Here is a 17,676-nt window from a genome sequence, read left to right as displayed (position 1 = left end):
ATTGGTAGAAGTCGTCACTCTGGTGCTAGTGGTCCCACTGGTGCTAGCGGTCACACTAGTGCTTGAAGTCACACTAATCCTAGTAATCACACTTGTGCTAGTGGTCACACTGGTGCAAGTGGTCTCACTGGTGCTTGTGGTCACACTCTTGTAAGTGTTCACACTGGTGTTATTGGTCACACTGGTGTAAATGGACTCACTGGAGTTAGTGGTCACACTGGAGCTAGTAATCAACCTGGTGCTAGTGGTCACACAGGTGCTAGTGGTCACACTAGTGCTAGTGGTCACACTGGTGCTAAGGGTCACACTGGTGCTAGTGATCACACTGGTGCTAGTGATCACACTGGTTCTCGCAATCTCACTGGCGCTAGTGATCACACTGGTGCTAGTGATCACACTGGTGCTAGTGATCACACTGGTGCTAGTGGTCACACTAGTGTTAGTGGTGGAACAGGTGCTAGAGGTCACACAAGTGCTAGTGGTCACACTGATGCTAATTATCACACTGGTGCGAGTGATCACACTGGTGCCAGTGGTCACATTGGTGCTAGTGGTCACACTGGGGCTAGTGGTCACACTGTTGCTATTAGTCACACTGGTGGTTATGATCGCACTGGTGCTAGTGATCAAACTGGTGCTTGTAATCACGCTGATGCTAGTGGTCACACTGGTTCTAGTGGTCACACTGGTGCAAGTGGTCACTGGTGCTAGTGGTCACAGTTGCGCCAATGATCACACAGGTGTATGTGGTCACACTGGTGCTAGTGATCATACTTGTGCTAGTGGTCACACTGGTGCTAGTGGTCATACTGTGCCAGTGATCACAAAGGTACTAGTGGTCACACTATTGCTAGTAATCACACTGGTGCTAGTGATCACACTGGTGCTAGTGATCACACTGGTCCTAGTGATCACACTGGTGCTAGTGATCACTAGTGCTAGTGATCACACTGGTGCTACGATCACACTAGTGCTAGTAATCATACAGGTGCTAGTAATCATTCTGGTGCTAGTGATCATACTGGTGGTAGTGGTCACACTGGTGCTAGTGGTCACACTGGTGCTTGTGATCACACAGATACTAGTGGTCACACTGGTGCTATTGATCACACTGGTGCTAGTGATTACACAGGTGTTAGTGATCACATTGGTGCTAGTGATCACACTGGTGCTGGTAATCACACTGGTGCAAGTGATCATACTGGTGCTAGTGGTAACACTGGTGCAAATGGTCACACTCGTGCTAGTGATCACACTGGTGCATGTCATCACACTGGTGCTAGTGGTCACACTGGTGCTAGTGGTCACACTGATGCAGGGGGTCACACTGGTGCTAGTCAACACACTGGTGCTAATGATCATACTGGTGCTAATGATCACACTGGTGATAGTGGTCACACTAGTACTTGTGATCGCACTGGTGCTTGGGCTCACACTGATGCTAGTGGTCACACTGGTTTTAGTGGTCACACTGGTGCTAGTGGTCACTGGTGCTAGTGGTCACACTTGTGCCAGTGATCATACAGGTGTAAGTGGTAACACTGGTGCTAGTAGTCTCACTGGTGCTTGTGGTCACACTGGTGCTAATGGTCACAATGGTGCTAGTGGTTACTTTGGTGCTAGTGGTCACACTGGTGTTTTGATCACACTGGTGCTTGTGGTCACACTGGTACTAGTGGTCACACTGGGGCTAGTGATCACACTGGTGCTAGTGATCACACTGGTGCTAGTGATAACACTGGTGCAAGTAATCACACTTGTGCTAGTGATCACACAGGTGCTAGTGGTCACACTGGTGCAAATGGTCTCACTGGTGCAAATGGTCAAACTGGTGCTTGTGATCATCCTGGTGCTAGTGGTCACACTGGTGCAAATGGTCACACTGGTGCAAGTGGACACACTGGTGCTAGTGGTCACACTGGTGCTAGTAATCACACTGGCACTAGTGGTCACACTGGTGCTAGTGGTCACACTGGTGCTAGTGGTCACACAGGTGCAAGTGGTCACACTCTTGTAAGTTGTCACACTGGTGTTATTGGTCACACTGGTGCTAGTGATCACAATGGTGCTAGTGATCACACTGGTGCTAGTGATCACACTGGTGCTAGTGGTCACACTAGTGCTAGTGGTCGCACAGGTGTTAGCGGTCACACAGGTGCTAGTGGTCACACTGATGCTAGTGATCACACTGGTGCGAGTGATCACACTGGTGCCAGTGGTCACATTTGTGCTAGTGGTCACACTGGGGCTAGTGGTCACACTGTTGCTATTAGTCACACTGGTGGTTATAATCACACTGGTGCTAGTGATCATACTGGTGCTTGTAATCACGCTGATGCTAGTGGTCACACTGGTTCTAGTGGTCACACTGGTGCTAGTGGTCACTGGTGCTAGTGGTCACAGTTGCACCAATGATCACACAGGTGTATGTGGTCACACTGGTGCTAGTGGTCATACTTGTGCTAGTGGTCACACTGGTGCTAGTGGTAACACTGGTGTCACTGATCACAAAGGTACTAGTGGTCACACTATTGCTAGTGATCACACTGGTGCTAGTGATCACACTGGTTCTAGTGATCACTAGTGCTAGTGATCACACTGGTGCTACGATCATACTAGTGCTAGTAATCATACAGGTGCTAGTAATCATACTCGTGCTAGTGGTCACACTGGAGAGTGTGGTCAAACTGGTGCTAGTGGTCACACCGGTGCTAGTGATCATACTGGTGGTAGTGAACACACTGGTGCTAGTGGTCACACTGGTGCTTGTGATCACACAGATACTAGTGGTCACACTGGTGCTATTGATCACACTGGTGCTAGTGATTACACAGGTGCTAGTGATCACATTGGTGCTATTGATCTCACTGGTGCTAGTGATTACACAGGTGCTAGTTATCACATTGGTGCTAGTAATCACAATGGTGCAAGTGATCATACTGGTGCTAGTGGTAACACTGGTGCAAATGGTCACACTCGTGCTGGTGATCACACTGGTGCAAGTAATCACACTGGTGCTAGTGGTCACACTGGTGCTAGTGGTCACACTGGTGCTAGTGGTCACACTGATGCAGGGGGTCACACTGGTGCTAGTCATCACACTGCTGCTAATGATCATACTGGTGCTAGTGATCACACTGGTGCTAGTGGTCACACTAGTACTTGTGATCGCACTGGTGCTTGGGCTCACACTGATGCTAGTGGTCACACTGGTGCTAGTGGTCACACTGGTGCTAGTGGTCACTGGTGCTAGTGGTCACACTTGTGCCAGTTATCATACAGGTGTAAGTGGTAACACTGGTGCTAGTAGTCATACTGGTGCTTGTGGTCACACTGGTGCTAATGGTCACAATGGTGCTAGTGGTTACTTTGGTGCTAATGGTCACACTGGTGTTTTGATCACACTGGTGCTTGTGATCACACTGGTGCTTGTGGTCACATTGGTGCTAGTGGTCACACTGGTGCTTGTGATCACACTGGTGCTAGTGATCACACTGGTGCTTGTGGTCTCACTGGTGCTAGTGATCACACTGGTGCTAGTAGTTACACTGGTGCAAGTGGTCACACTGGTGCATGTGATCACACTAGTGCTAGTGATCACACTGGTTTTAGTGGTCACACTGGTGCTAGAGGTCACACTGGTGCTTGTAATCACACTAGTGGAAGTGGTCACAATGGTGAAAGTAGTGACACTTGTGAAAGTGGTCACACTGGTGAAAGTGGTCACACTGGTGGTAGTGATCACACTGGTGCTAATGATCACACAGGTGCTAGTGATCCTAATGGTGCTAGTGGTCCTAATGTTGCTAGTGGTCCCAATGGTGCTAGTCGTCACACTTGTGCTAGTGAACACACTGGTGATAGTGGTCACACTGGTGCAAATGGTCACACTGGTGCAAATGTTCAAATTGGTGCTAGTGATCATCCTGGTGCTAGTGGTAACACTGGTGCTAGTGGTCACACTAGTGCTAGTGGTCACACTGGTGCTAGTGGTCACACTGGTGCAAATGGTCAAACTGGTGCAAGTGGTCACACTGGTGCTAGTGGTTACACTGGTGCTAGTAATCACACTGGTACTAGTGGTCACACTGGTGCTAGTGGTCACACTGGTGCAAGTGGTCACACTGGTGCAAGTGGTCAGTCTGGTTCTAGTGGTCACACTGGTGCTAGTGGCCACCCTTGTGTTAGTGGTCATACTGGTGCTCGTTGTCACACTGGTGCAATTGGTCACACTGGTGCTAGTGGTCATACCGGTGCTAGTGTTCACACTTGTGCTAGTGGTCACACTGGTGCTAGTGGTCACTCTGGTGCTGGTGATCATACTTTTTTTTATTTTTTTTGAGATATATACAAGAGTTGTTACATTCTTGTACAGCCACTAGTACGCGTAGCGTTTCGGGCAAGTCCCTGGAATACGATCCCCTGCCGCGAAGAATCGTTTTTTCATCCAAGTACACATTTTACTGTTGCGTTAAACAGAGGCTACAGTTAAGGAATTGCGCCCAGTAAATCCTCCCCGGCCAGGATACGAACCCATGACATAGCGCTCGCGGAACGCCAGGCGAGTGTCTTACCACTACACCACGGAGACTGTTTTACTGCTGCTAGTGGTCACACTGGTGCAAATGGTCTCACAGGTGCTTGTGATCACACTCGTGAGAGTGATCATCCTGATGCCTAGAGATCATACTGCTGCTAGTGGTAACACTGGTGCAAATGGTCACACAGGTGCTTGTGATCACTCAGGTGCTTGTAGTCACACTGGTGATAGTGGTCACACTGGTGATAGTGGTCACACTGGTGATAGTGGTCACACTGGTGCAAGTCGTCACACTGGTGCTAGTGGTCCCACTGGTGCTAGTAGTCACACTAGTGCTTGTAGTCACACTAATCCTAGTAATCACACTTGTGCTAGTTATCACACTGGTGCAAGTGGTCACACTGGTGCTAGTGATCAATCTGATGCTTGTGGTCACACTGGTGGTAGTGGTCACACTGGGGCTAGTGAACACACTGGTGCTAGTGATCACACTGATGCTAGTGATTAAACAGGCGCTACTGATCACACTGGTGCTTGTGGTCACACTGGTGCTAGTGATCAATCTGGAGCTAGTGAACACACTAGTGCAATTTGGCACACTAAGGCTAGTGATCACACTGGTGCTAGTGATCACACTGGTGCTTGTGATCACACTATTGGAAGTGGTCACACTGGTGTTATTGGTCACACTGGTGCTAGTGATCACACTGGTGCTAGTGATCACAATGGTGCTAGTGATCACACTGGTTCTCGCAATCACACTGGTGGTTGTGATCACACTGGTGCTAGTGGTCACACTAGTGCTATTGATAACACTAGTTCTAGTGGTCACAATGGTGCTAGTGGTCACACTGGTGCAAGTGGTCACACTGGTGCAAGTGGTCAGTCTGGTTCTAGTGGTCACACTGGTGCTAGAGGTCACACTGGTGTTAGTGGTCATGCTGGTGCTAGTGGTCACACTGGTGCTACGATCACACTAGTGCTAGTACTCATACAGGTGCAAGTAATCATACTGGTGCTAGTGGTCACACTGGAGATAGTGGTCAAACTGGTGCTAGTGGTCACACCGGTGCTTGTGATCATACTGGTGGTAGTGGTCACACTGGTGCTAGTGGTCACACTGGTGCTTGTGATCACACAGATACTAGTGGTCACACTGGTGCTATTGATCACACTGGTGCTAGTGATTACACTGGTGCTAGTGATTAAACAGGTTCTAGTGATCACACTGGTGCTTGTGGTCACACTGGTGCTAGTGATTACGCAGGTGCTAGTGATCACACTGGTGCTAGTGATCACACTGGTGCTAGTGGTTACACTGGTGCATGTGGTCACACTGGTGCATGTGATCACACTAGCGCTAGTGATCACACTGGTTCTAGTGGTCACACTGGTGGTAGTGGTCACACTGGTGCTTGTAATCACACTAGTGGAAGTGGTCACACTGGTGAAAGTGGTCACAATGGTGGTAGTGGTCACACTGGTGCTAATGATCACACAGGTGTTAGTGATCACACAGGTGCTATTGATCACACAGGTGCTAGTGGTCCTAATGGTGCCAGTGGTCCTAATGGTGCTAGTGGTCACACTGGTGCTAGTGAACACACTGGTGCTAGTGATCACACTGGTGCTAGTGATCACCTTGGTGCTAGTGATCACACAGGTGCTAGTGATCACACTGGTGCTTGTGGTCACACTGGTGCTAGTGATCACACTGGTGCTAGTGATCATACTGGTGCTAGTGATCACACTTATGCTACTGATCACACAGGTGCTAGTGGTCACACTGGTGCAAATGGTCACACTGGTGGAAAAGGTCAAATTGGTGCAAGTGATCATCCTGGTGCTAGTGGTAACACTGGTGCTAGTGGTCACACTAGTGCTAGTGGTCACACTGGTGCTAGTGGTCACACTGGTGCAAATGGTCATACTGGTGCAAGTGATCACACTGGTGCTAGTCTTCACACTGGTGCTAGTAATCACACTGGTACTAGTGGTCACACTGGTGCTAGTAGTCACACTGGTGCTAGTGGTCACACTGGTGCAAGTGGTCACACTGGTGCAAGTGGTCAGTCTGGTTCTAGTGGTCACATTGGTGCTAGTGGCCACACTTGTGTTGATGGTCATACTGGTGCTTGTGGTCACACTGGTGCAATTGGTCACACTGGTGCTAGTGGTCATACCGGTGCTAGTGTTCATACTTGTGCTAGTGGTCACAGTGGTGCTACTGGTCACTCTGGTGCTAATGATCATACTGGTGCTAGTGGTCACACTGGTGCAAATGGTCACACAGGTGCTTGTGATCACACTGGTGAGAGTGATCATCCTGATGCTAGAGATCATACTGGTGCTAGTGGTCACACTGGTGCAAATTGTGGGAACCGACCTGTGAGATTTATATTTATTTAAATTATATGAATTTATATTTACGTTAATTCGTATACTTCGATAGCAATTTGTATAATGTTAAGTGGACTGTATTTCTGCAATAATCTCATCTCACAAATCGATCCTCTACACATTAGGGGGGGGGGTTTATATTAATTAATTTATATATATGCAGCCAATCTAACTACAGTATTAACTACATACATTGAAAAGGTTCCTTATCTTATAGTACAGCAGGTTAGTCCACCAGGTGTAACTAGGTTGTAGACACCAAATTATCCTCTTTGAGGTAGCTTCCATCACCCAGTAACTAGTGCACAAAGTCTTGCTTCCTCGTCTTGACCTGTCAAAAGGGCGTTAGCTGTGAAGCCAGGTTCTATATATGACAAGCTATATCAGAGAAAACACTATACATGGAACATGAAGACCTGGCTTAATTACCTTTAGTTTGAGGCTGCCTCGCGTTCTAACCGGATCACCCTACCCAATGACATTAATGGCCACTAATGATAGATATACGGGTTTCGGAAAGAACACTTAACTTGATTTGTTGACAGCGTGTTGAAGATGGTACACCTTTGGTTTCCATAACACTACGTCCAAGTAAAATTAACAGGAGCCGTATTTTCTCCTGTGAGCCTCTGGTCTAGTATCAACAATGGCAATGTCTAACACTCCATACTATTGACGCTACTGGCCGACATTGTCCAGATATGATAGGAGCCAAATTTGCTCCACACGTCTCGGAGGTGACAACAATGGCTGCCCCCCTTCCCCTGATGCCTGGCTTACATTGTCCCGATGTCAATAAGTGATAGAAGGGTCACATTTACTCTACTTTAATATCGATAATTAAGTTAATTTATATAAGATGTTTTTATGATGGTAAAGTCCAAAGACTAATGTATTTAAGAATAATTCCCAGCATAATAGGTGGTGATTTATAATATTATGTGGTGATGATATCCCGTTTTCTATAGATGGTAATTCCACTACAAGTTACGTTTTCTATGGTTAACTTGTTTATACAACACAGCTACAATTATCTGTATGTATGATATATTAAATGGTGTCGGATTTTCCGAGATAATTCTCCAGGGGCTGCTCACGGGTCGAAGTCCTATTTAGAACAGACGAACACCGATACTCCTCCTTCGAATTATTGGATTAATTTGATGTTAGTAGTTAGTAATCACACATTTGTGCGTCTGTTTGTACAGGACGGATGTCCCGTACTAGAGTTGCAGGGGTTAGAAGTCTAATGCGATTTCATTTCCCTGTTAACTCTTGAAAGGCTAATATTCAAGCCTTATTACATATTATTTAACCCAGAAGACTGAATGTGATCAAGTACTACAGTCAAGTATGATTCAGGGACTGCAGTGAGATCAGTGACATTAGATATAACTTGAAGTTTGTTCAGGTAACTAGTCACTGATATATAAACACTGAGGCCCATGGAATACATCTTGATTAAATAATAAATGTATCAAATCAGTCATCAGATTTATTGGGGTTCAATTTAGTTAATTGATTCAGAAGATTGAATAGCTCATCATTAAAGTAAAGTATGGTTCTGAGACTGCAGTGGGTTCAGTGACATTGGTCGCAGTGACTTGTAGCTGTTTAAGCTACTGTTCACTGATTTGCCACTGAGGCCTCATGAACTCATCTTCAGCTTTAAATGATGATACTAACATCAACCTCTGTTACTATAGTCAGCTGTAATCTCCTTAGTATACCGCTACTGGAGAAATATAATCAGCTGACAAATTTAGATTTCTACTGGTATTGTTTATCTGCAGGCATAGGTCCCCTTAGGCTTGATACTGGGCCTGAGAGTAATTTACCTCCTGCAGAGTTTAACATGGTTATACCCTGATATTTAGTAGGGCTACCGATGAATCGATGACAATAGTCTGTCCCTACAAGGAGACCGAAGTCAGTGAGGTGATCAGACTTAATATTATCTGCCAATTTTATTCCTCTATTTCTCAGGAATTTGGCTGTTGCTCTCAGACCTTGAACTTGTAGGTCTACTGGTATTTTGTCCACCACAATGGCTTGTACTCGACAGACGTACCTGCCTAAACGTACTGATGGTTGTACCACCTGGTAGACTTGAGGTCCTGCATCTGTTACAAACCCTGAGATGTTGAATGACATCTGGGATACAGGCCTTAATTGTAGTTCATCTGCCAACTTTTTAGTGATATATGTTCTCTGGGATCCTTGGTCAAACAACCCACGGGTATGGACCTTGGCCCTCTTATTCAAGATGGTAATTTGGGCAGTAGGCAAAGTCGTATTATCTTTAGACTTTGCCGATTGGACACTCTTTGTTTGTTGCACCTTGCAGTACTGTACTGTGGTGGGAATGCTATCTTCCACCTTGGGTCTTGAATACGTTAATTTCGTATATTTACACAGTGCTGCATGGTGCCTACCTCTTCTACACCTGTTACAGGTGTTGAATTGGGTATCACAATAGTCTATGTTGTGTGACTTGAGACACCTTGCACATCTCCCTAATTCCTGGAGTCGCTCCATACGAGTGTCTCTGGTTGGATAATTAGCACAACAGTATGTTGAATGTTTCTTTTTGCAGAACATACATGTCCCCCAGCCTACTGCACGTTTGGAAGTTACCGGTTTATGTGAACTAGTAACAGTAGGCTTGGAGGATGCTGCTGCATTGTCAGCTTTTCTGCAACTTGATGTTTGAGTAATTGGTTGATGTTTATTTGGGGTAGTTGTTTTACCCTTTAATTGACTATTATTTTCTATTTCTGAAGGCTTGCAAGAGGTTTTAACTTCCTCATTTGCTCGTCGTTTGTTTATGATGGAATGTAAACCTTTAATGATGTCCTGTACTGTCAGGATGATGTTATGTTGATGTGCATATAATTCATCTAGTATGTCGCTGAACAATTTTCGTTGAAGGACTACTTTGGTCATCCATTCACTAGTAGTTATATCAACCTTATCTCTGAATGTTCTTAGTAGTGACTCAAACTCCATGCTGAAGGATTGTAATGAGTCAGCAGTCTGATCAGGTTGAGGTAAATCCAGCAATTGTAGTACTAGATGTATGACAGTTTTCTCATTGCCAGCATTATCCATACTAGCTAGTTGGTAAAGCCTTGTGGGGCTTGTACTTGGGCTGCTCATAATACTGAACAAGCACTGATGGTAGCCTAGGGTAAATTCTGCACTCACTAGGCAATAATCCTACCTCTACTAGAGGTTAGCACTTAAAATTAATACACATTATATATATACAATCATACACACTAATGATTTGAGTGATAAGCCAGTGTCACTGGAAGTACCTTTAGGTTAGCTCTTCTATATCACCCTAGGATGGTAGAGACACTAATTAATCACTCAAAGGTGTAATGATCATAAGTAAATTATTATATATACAACTCAACTCGAGTTGATAAAAATTACACCCAAAATAGGGTCTGGACCATTCATTAATGGTGTTAGGTTGATCAATATAGTACAACTGACTATGGTAATAACGGGACTAGGATGAGCAATAATAGTTCAACTAGTCAATGGTAATATCCTACCCTGTTGTGGGTTGGCAATTAGTAAATATTATATTGTGAAATAAAATAATTCTCTATTTTGGAGAAATAATATACACAATTATTGATAATAGCCTCTTAATTAGCCTCTATAAAACTTCTAATATTATCTAGAAGTATTAAATATTATTAGTGACCTCGCGAAACAACTCCACAAAATTCGTGGATAATCTCTCGCGAAATTTAACACCACGAAATCCGTGAACAATCTCGCGACACAGTCACTAATTTGGCTGGCTTCTATATTAGCGCTGTCATTTCACAGAATAACTCGCCACTAAATCTGTGGGTGTGAATGAAACCGCTGACTAAGGCTGATCTGAACTGAGCGGGGCTTGTGAACTCGAACGAGTCAACACCGCCGTCATTGACTGCTGGCTTTGTTTAAATAACACTGCACTAGTATATTTAATGAATCCACTGGTTAACTGGTTCATCCGGTACTAAGATGACCAAATGTGGGTTCAAAGGATCAAATAATCCGTCATCCGGTTCGAAGATGACCAAATAATGTGGGAACCGACCTGTGAGATTTATATTTATTTAAATTATATGAATTTATATTTACGTTAATTCGTATACTTCGATAGCAATTTGTATAATGTTAAGTGGACTGTATTTCTGCAATAATCTCATCTCACAAATCGATCCTCTACACATTAGGGGGGGGGTTTATATTAATTAATTTATATATATGCAGCCAATCTAACTACAGTATTAACTACATACATTGAAAAGGTAGGTTATCTTATAGTACAGCAGGTTAGTCCACCAGGTGTAACTAGGTTGTAGACACCAAATTATCCTCTTTGAGGTAGCTTCCATCACCCAGTAACTAGTGCACAAAGTCTTGCTTCCTCGTCTTGACCTGTCAAAAGGGCGTTAGCTGTGAAGCCAGGTTCTATATATGACAAGCTATATCAGAGAAAACACTATACATGGAACATGAAGACCTGGCTTAATTACCTTTAGTTTGAGGCTGCCTCGCGTTCTAACCGGATCACCCTACCCAATGACATTAATGGCCACTAATGATAGATATACGGGTTTCGGAAAGAACACTTAACTTGATTTGTTGACAGCGTGTTGAAGATGGTACACCTTTGGTTTCCATAACACTACGTCCAAGTAAAATTAACAGGAGACGTATTTGCTCCTGTGAGCCTCTGGTCTAGTATCAACAATGGCAATGTCTAACACTCCATACTATTGACGCTACTGGCCGACATTGTCCAGATATGATAGGAGCCAAATTTGCTCCACACGTCTCGGAGGTGACAACAATGGCTGCCCCCCTTCCCCTGACGCCTAGCTTACATTGTCCCGATGTTAGTAAGTGATAGAAGGGTCACATTTACTCTACTTTAATATCGATAATTAAGTTAATTTATATAAGATGTTTTTATGATGGTAAAGTCCAAAGACTAATGTATTTAAGAATAATTCCCAGCATAATAGGTGGTGATTTATAATAGTATGTGGTGATGATATCCCGTTTTCTATAGATGGTAATTCCACTACAAGTTACGTTTTCTATGGTTAACTTGTTTATACAACACAGCTACAATTATCTGTATGTATGATATATTAAATGGTGTCGGATTTTCCGACACAAATGGTCACACAGGTGTTTTGATCACACTTGTGCAAATGGTCACACAGGTGCTTGTAATCACACTGGTGATAGTGGTCACACTGGAGCTATTGATCGTCCTGGTGCTAGTGGTCACACTGTTGCTAGTGGTCACACTGGTGCAAGTGGTCACTCTGCTGCTAGTGGTCACATTGGTGCAAGTCGTCACACTGGTGCTAGTGGTCCCACTGGTGCCAGTAGTCACACTAGTGCTTGTAGTGACACTTATCCTTGTAATCACACTTGTGCTAGTTATCACACTGGTGCAAGTGGTCACACTGGTGCTAGTGGTCAAACTTTTGTAAGTTGTCACACTGGTGTTATTGGTCACACTAGTGCTAGTGATCAATCTGGTGCGTGTGGTCACACTGGTGGTAGTGGTCACACTGGGGCTAGTGATCACACTGGTGCTAGTGATTAAACAGGCGCTACTGATCACACTGGTGCTTGTGAACACACTGGTGCTAGGGATCACACTGGTGCTAGTGATCACACTGGTGCTAGTGGTCACACTAGTACTTGTGATCACACTGGTGCTTGTGCTCACACTGATGCTAGTGGTCGCACTGGTGCTAGTGGTCACACTGGTGCTAGTGGTCACTGGTGCTAGTGGTCACACTTGTGCCAGTGATCACTCAGGTGTAAGTGGTAACACTGGTGCTAGTAGACACACTGGTGCTTGTGGTCACACTGGCGCTAATGGTCACAACGGTGCTAGTGGTCACACTGGTGCTAGTGATCACACTGGTGCTAGTGACTAAACAGGTGCTAGTGATCACATTGGTGCTTGTGGTCAGACTGGTGCTAGTGGTCACAGTGTTGCTATTGGTCACACTGGTGCTAGTGATTACACAGGTGCTAGTGATCACACTGGTGCAATTTGGCACACTGGTGCTAGTGATCACACTGGTGCTAGTGATCACACTGGTGCTAGTGATCACACTGGTTCTCGCAATCACACTGGCGCTAGTGATCACACTGGTGCTAGTGGTCACACTGGTGGCTGTGATCACACTGGCGCTATTGGTCACACTAGTGCTAGTGATAACACTAGTTCTAGTGATCACACTGGTGCTAGTGATCACACTTGCGCTAGTGGTCACACTGGTGCTAGTGGACACACTGGTGCAAGTGGTCCCTCTGGTGCAAGTGGTTACACTCGTGCAAATGGTCAAACTGGTGCAAGGGGTCACACTGGTGCTAGTAGTCACACTGGTCTTAGTGGTCACACTGGTGCTAGTGGTCACACTGGTGCAAGTGGTCAGTCTGGTTCTAGTGGTCACACTGGTGCTAGAGGTCACACTGGTGTTAGTGGTCATACTGGCGATAGTGGTCACACTGGTGCAATTGGTCACACTGGTGCTAGTGTTCATACCGGTGCTAGTGGTCACACTTGTGCTAGTGGTCACACTGGTGCTAGTGGTCACACTGGTGCTAGTGGTCACACTGGTGCTAGTGGTCACACTGGTGCTAGTGGTCGCACAGATGCTAGCGGTCACACAGGTGCCAGTGGTCACACTGATGCTAGTGATCACACTGGTGCGAGTGATCACACTGGTGCCAGTGGTCACATTGGTGCTGGTGGTCACACTGGGGCTAGTGGTCACACTATTGCTATTAGTCACACTGGTAGTTATGATCACACTGGTGCTAGTGATCATACTGGTGCTTGTAATCACGCTGATGCTAGTGGTCACACTGGTTCTAGTGGTCACACTGGTGCTAGTGGTCACTGGTGCTAGTGGTCACAGTTGCGCCAATGATCACAAAGGTGTATGTGGTCACACTGGTGATAGTGGTCATACTTGTGCTAGTGGTCACACTGATGCCAGTGATCACAAAGGACGTAGTGGTCACACTATTGCTAGTGATCACACGGGTGCTAGTGATCACACTGGTGCTAGTGATCACTAGTGCTAGTGATCACACTGGTGCTACGATCACACTAGTGCTAGTAATCATACAGGTGCTAGTAATCACACTGGTGCTAGTGGTCACACTGGAGAGAGTGGTCAAACAGGTGCTAGTGATCACACAGATTCTAGTGGTCACACTGGTGCTATTGATCACACTGGTGCTAGCGATTACACAGGTGTTAGTGATCACATTGGTGCTAGTGATCACACTGGTGCTGGTAATCACACTGGTGCAAGTGATCATACTGGTGCTAGTGGTAACACTGGTGCAAATGGTCACACTCGTGCTAGTGATCACACTGGTGCAAGTCATCACACTGGTGCTAGTGGTCACACTGGTGCTAGTAGTCACACCGATGCAGGGGGTCACACTGGTGCTAGTCATCACACTGGTGCTAATGATCATACTGGTGCTAGTGATCACACTGGTGCTAGTGGTCACACTAGTACTTGTGATGGCACTGGTGCTTGGGCTCACACTGATGCTAGTGGTCACACTGGTGCTAGTAGTCACACTGGTGCTAGTGGTCACTGGTGCTAGTGGTCACACTTGTGCCAGTGATCATACAGTTGTAAATGGTAACACTGGTGCTTGTGGTCACACTGATGCTAATGGTCACAATGGTGCTAATGGCTACTTTGGTGCTAGTGGTCACACTGGTGTTTTGATCACACTGGTGCTTGTGGTCACACTGGTGCTAGTGGTCACACTGGGGGTAGTGATCACACTGGTGCTAGTGATCACACTGGAGCTAGTGATTAAATAGGTGCTAGGGATCACACTGGTGCTTGTGGTCACGCTGGTGCTAGTGGTCACACTGGTGCTTGTGATCACACTGGTGCTAGTGGTCACACTAGTGCTATTGGTCACACTGGTACTAGTGATTACACAGGTGCTAGTGATCACACTGGTGCTTGTGGTCTCACTGGTGCTAGTGATCACAATGGTGCTAGTGGTTACACTGGTGCATGTGGTCACACTGGTGCATGTGATCACACTAGTGCTAGTGATCACACTGGTTCTAGTGGTCACACTGGTGCTAGTGGTCACACTGGTGCTTGTAATCACACTAGTGGAAGTGGTCACACTGGTGAAAGTAGTGGCACTGGTGAAAGTGGTCACACTGGTGAAAGTGGTCACACTGGTGGTAGTGATCACACTGGTGCTAATGGTCACCCTGGTGCTAGTGATCACACAGGTGCTAGTGATCACACTGATGCTTGTGGTCACACTGGTGCTAGTGATCACACTGGTGCTAGTGATCATACTGCTGCTAGTGATCACACTTGTGCTAGTGATCACACAGGTGCTAGTGGTCCTAAGGGTGCTAGTGGTCCTAATGGTGCTAGTGGTCACACTGGTGCTAGTGAACACACTGGTGCTAGTGATCACACTGGTGCTAGTGATCACCCTGGTGCTAGTGATCACACAGGTGCTAGTGATCACACTGATGCTTGTGGTTACACTGGTGCTAGTGATCGCACTGGTGCTAGTGATCATACTGGTGCTAGTGATCACACTTGTGCTAGTGATCACACATGTGCTAGTGGTCACACTGGTGCAAATGGTCACACTGGTGCAAATAGTCAAATTGGTGCTAGTGATCATCCTGGTGCTAGTGGTCACACTGGTGCTAGTGGTCACAATGGTGCAAATGGTCACACTGGTGCAAGTGGTCACACTGGTGCAAGTGGTCACACTGGTGCAAGTGGTCTGTCTGGTTCTAGTGGTCACGCTGGTGCTAGTGGTAACACTTGTGTTAGTGGTCATACTGGTGCTCGTGGTCACACTGGTGCAATTGGTCACACTGGTGCTAGTGGTCATACAGGTGCTAGTGTTCACACTTGTGCTAGTGGTCACACTGGTGTTAGTGGTCACTCTGGTGCTGGTGATCATACTGGTGCTAGTGGTCACTCTGGTGCTGGTGATCATACTGGTGCTAGTGGTCACACTGGTGCAAATGGTCACACAGGTGCTTGTGATCACACTGGTGAGAGTGATCATCCTGATGCTAGAGATCATACTGGTGCTAGTGGTCACACTGGTGCAAATGGTCACACAGGTGCTTGTGATCACAATGGTGCAAATGGTCACACAGGTGCTTGTAATCACACTGGTGATGGTGGTCACACTGGTGCTAGTGATCGTCCTGGTGCTAGTGGTCACACTGGTGCTAGTTGTGACACTGGTGCAAGTGGTCACTCTGCTGCTAGTGGTCACAGTGGTGCAAGTCGTCACATTGGTGCTAGTGGTCCCACTGGTGCTAGTAGTCATACTAGTGCTTGTAGTTACACTAATCCTAGTAATCACACAAGTGCTAGTTATCACACTGGTGCAAGTGGTCACACTGGTGCTAGTGGTCAAACTTTTGTAAGTTGCCACACTGGTGTTATTGGTCACACTGGTGCTATTGATCAATCTGGTCCTAGTGATCAATCTGGTGCTTGTGGTTACACTGGTGGTAGTGGCCACACTGGGGCTAGTGATCACACTGGTGCTAGTGATCACACTGGTGCTAGTGATTAAACAGGCGCTACTGATCACACTGGTGCTTGTGGTCACACTGGTGCTAGTGATCAATCTGGTGCTAGTGAACACACTGGTGCTAGGGATCACACTGGTGCTAGTGATCACACTGGTGCTAGTGGTCACACTAGTACTTGTGATCACACTGGTTTTTTTGCTCACACTGATGCTAGTTGTCGCACTGGTGTTAGTGGTCACACTGGTGCTAGTGGTCACTGGTGCTAGTGGTCACCCTTGTGCCAGTGATAACTCAGGTGTATGTGGTAACACTGGTGCTAGTAGACACACAGGTGCTTGTGGTCACACTGGTGCTAATGGTTACAACGGTGCTAGTGGTCACACTGGTGCTAGTGGTCACACTGGTGTTTTGGTCACACTGGTACTTGTGGTCTCACTGGTGCTAGTGATCACACTGGTGCTAGTGATCACACTGGTGCTAGTGATTAAACACGTGCTAGTGATCACATTGGTGCTTGTGGTCAGACTGCTGCTAGTGGTAACACTGTTGCTATTTTTCACACTGGTGCTAGTGATTACACAGGTCCTAGTGATCACACTGGTGCTAGTGATCACACTGGTGTTAGTGATCACACTGGTTCTCGCAATCACACTGGCGCTAGTGATCTCACTGGTGCTAGTGGTCACACTGAAGGTTGTAATCACACTGGTGCTAGTGGTCACACTAGCGCTAGTGATAACACTAGTTCTAGTGATCACACTGGTGCTAGTGATCACACTTGTGCTAGTGGTCACACTGGTGCTAGTGGACACACTGGTACAAGTGGTCCCTCTGGTGCAAGTGGTTACACTGGTGCAAATGGTCAAACAGGTGCAAGCGGTCACACTGGTGCTATTGGACACACTGATGCTAGTAATCACACTGGTGCTAGTGGTCACACTGGTGCTAGTGGTCACACTGGTGCTAGTAGTCACACTGGTGCAAGTGGTCATACTGGTGCTAGTGGTCACACTGGTGCAATTGGTCACACTGGTGCTAGTGTTCATACCGGTGCTAGTGGTCACACTTTTGCTAGTGGTCACACTGGTGCTAGTGGTCACACTGGTGCTAGTGGTCA

At 46.3% G+C, this 17,676-nt stretch overlaps 1 protein-coding gene across 1 annotated transcript in view; it reads left to right on the top strand.

Annotated features, from left to right (window-relative positions):
• The window catches only part of LOC138370465 (serine-rich adhesin for platelets-like), a 28,773-nt gene that overhangs the window by 6,620 nt on the left and 4,477 nt on the right, over nucleotides 1-17,676 (top strand). Inside the window, exons 7-21 of the mRNA XM_069334834.1 lie at nucleotides 102-704; nucleotides 1,677-2,387; nucleotides 2,662-3,246; nucleotides 3,613-4,307; nucleotides 5,053-5,502; nucleotides 5,754-6,167; nucleotides 6,312-6,914; nucleotides 12,187-12,354; nucleotides 12,583-12,760; nucleotides 13,056-13,534; nucleotides 13,866-14,054; nucleotides 14,967-15,254; nucleotides 15,381-15,902; nucleotides 16,047-16,444; nucleotides 17,084-17,546. Of these exons, the coding sequence (XP_069190935.1) occupies nucleotides 102-704; nucleotides 1,677-2,387; nucleotides 2,662-3,246; nucleotides 3,613-4,307; nucleotides 5,053-5,502; nucleotides 5,754-6,167; nucleotides 6,312-6,914; nucleotides 12,187-12,354; nucleotides 12,583-12,760; nucleotides 13,056-13,534; nucleotides 13,866-14,054; nucleotides 14,967-15,254; nucleotides 15,381-15,902; nucleotides 16,047-16,444; nucleotides 17,084-17,546 (6,746 nt within the window). The remainder of the gene's footprint in view (nucleotides 1-101; nucleotides 705-1,676; nucleotides 2,388-2,661; nucleotides 3,247-3,612; nucleotides 4,308-5,052; nucleotides 5,503-5,753; nucleotides 6,168-6,311; nucleotides 6,915-12,186; nucleotides 12,355-12,582; nucleotides 12,761-13,055; nucleotides 13,535-13,865; nucleotides 14,055-14,966; nucleotides 15,255-15,380; nucleotides 15,903-16,046; nucleotides 16,445-17,083; nucleotides 17,547-17,676) is intronic.

The sequence above is a fragment of the Procambarus clarkii genome, chromosome 32 (genome assembly GCF_040958095.1).
Source record: "Procambarus clarkii isolate CNS0578487 chromosome 32, FALCON_Pclarkii_2.0, whole genome shotgun sequence".
In the NCBI taxonomy this organism is placed as follows: Eukaryota; Metazoa; Arthropoda; class Malacostraca; order Decapoda; family Cambaridae; genus Procambarus; species Procambarus clarkii.
This window is presented reverse-complemented; position numbering and strand designations above follow the sequence as displayed.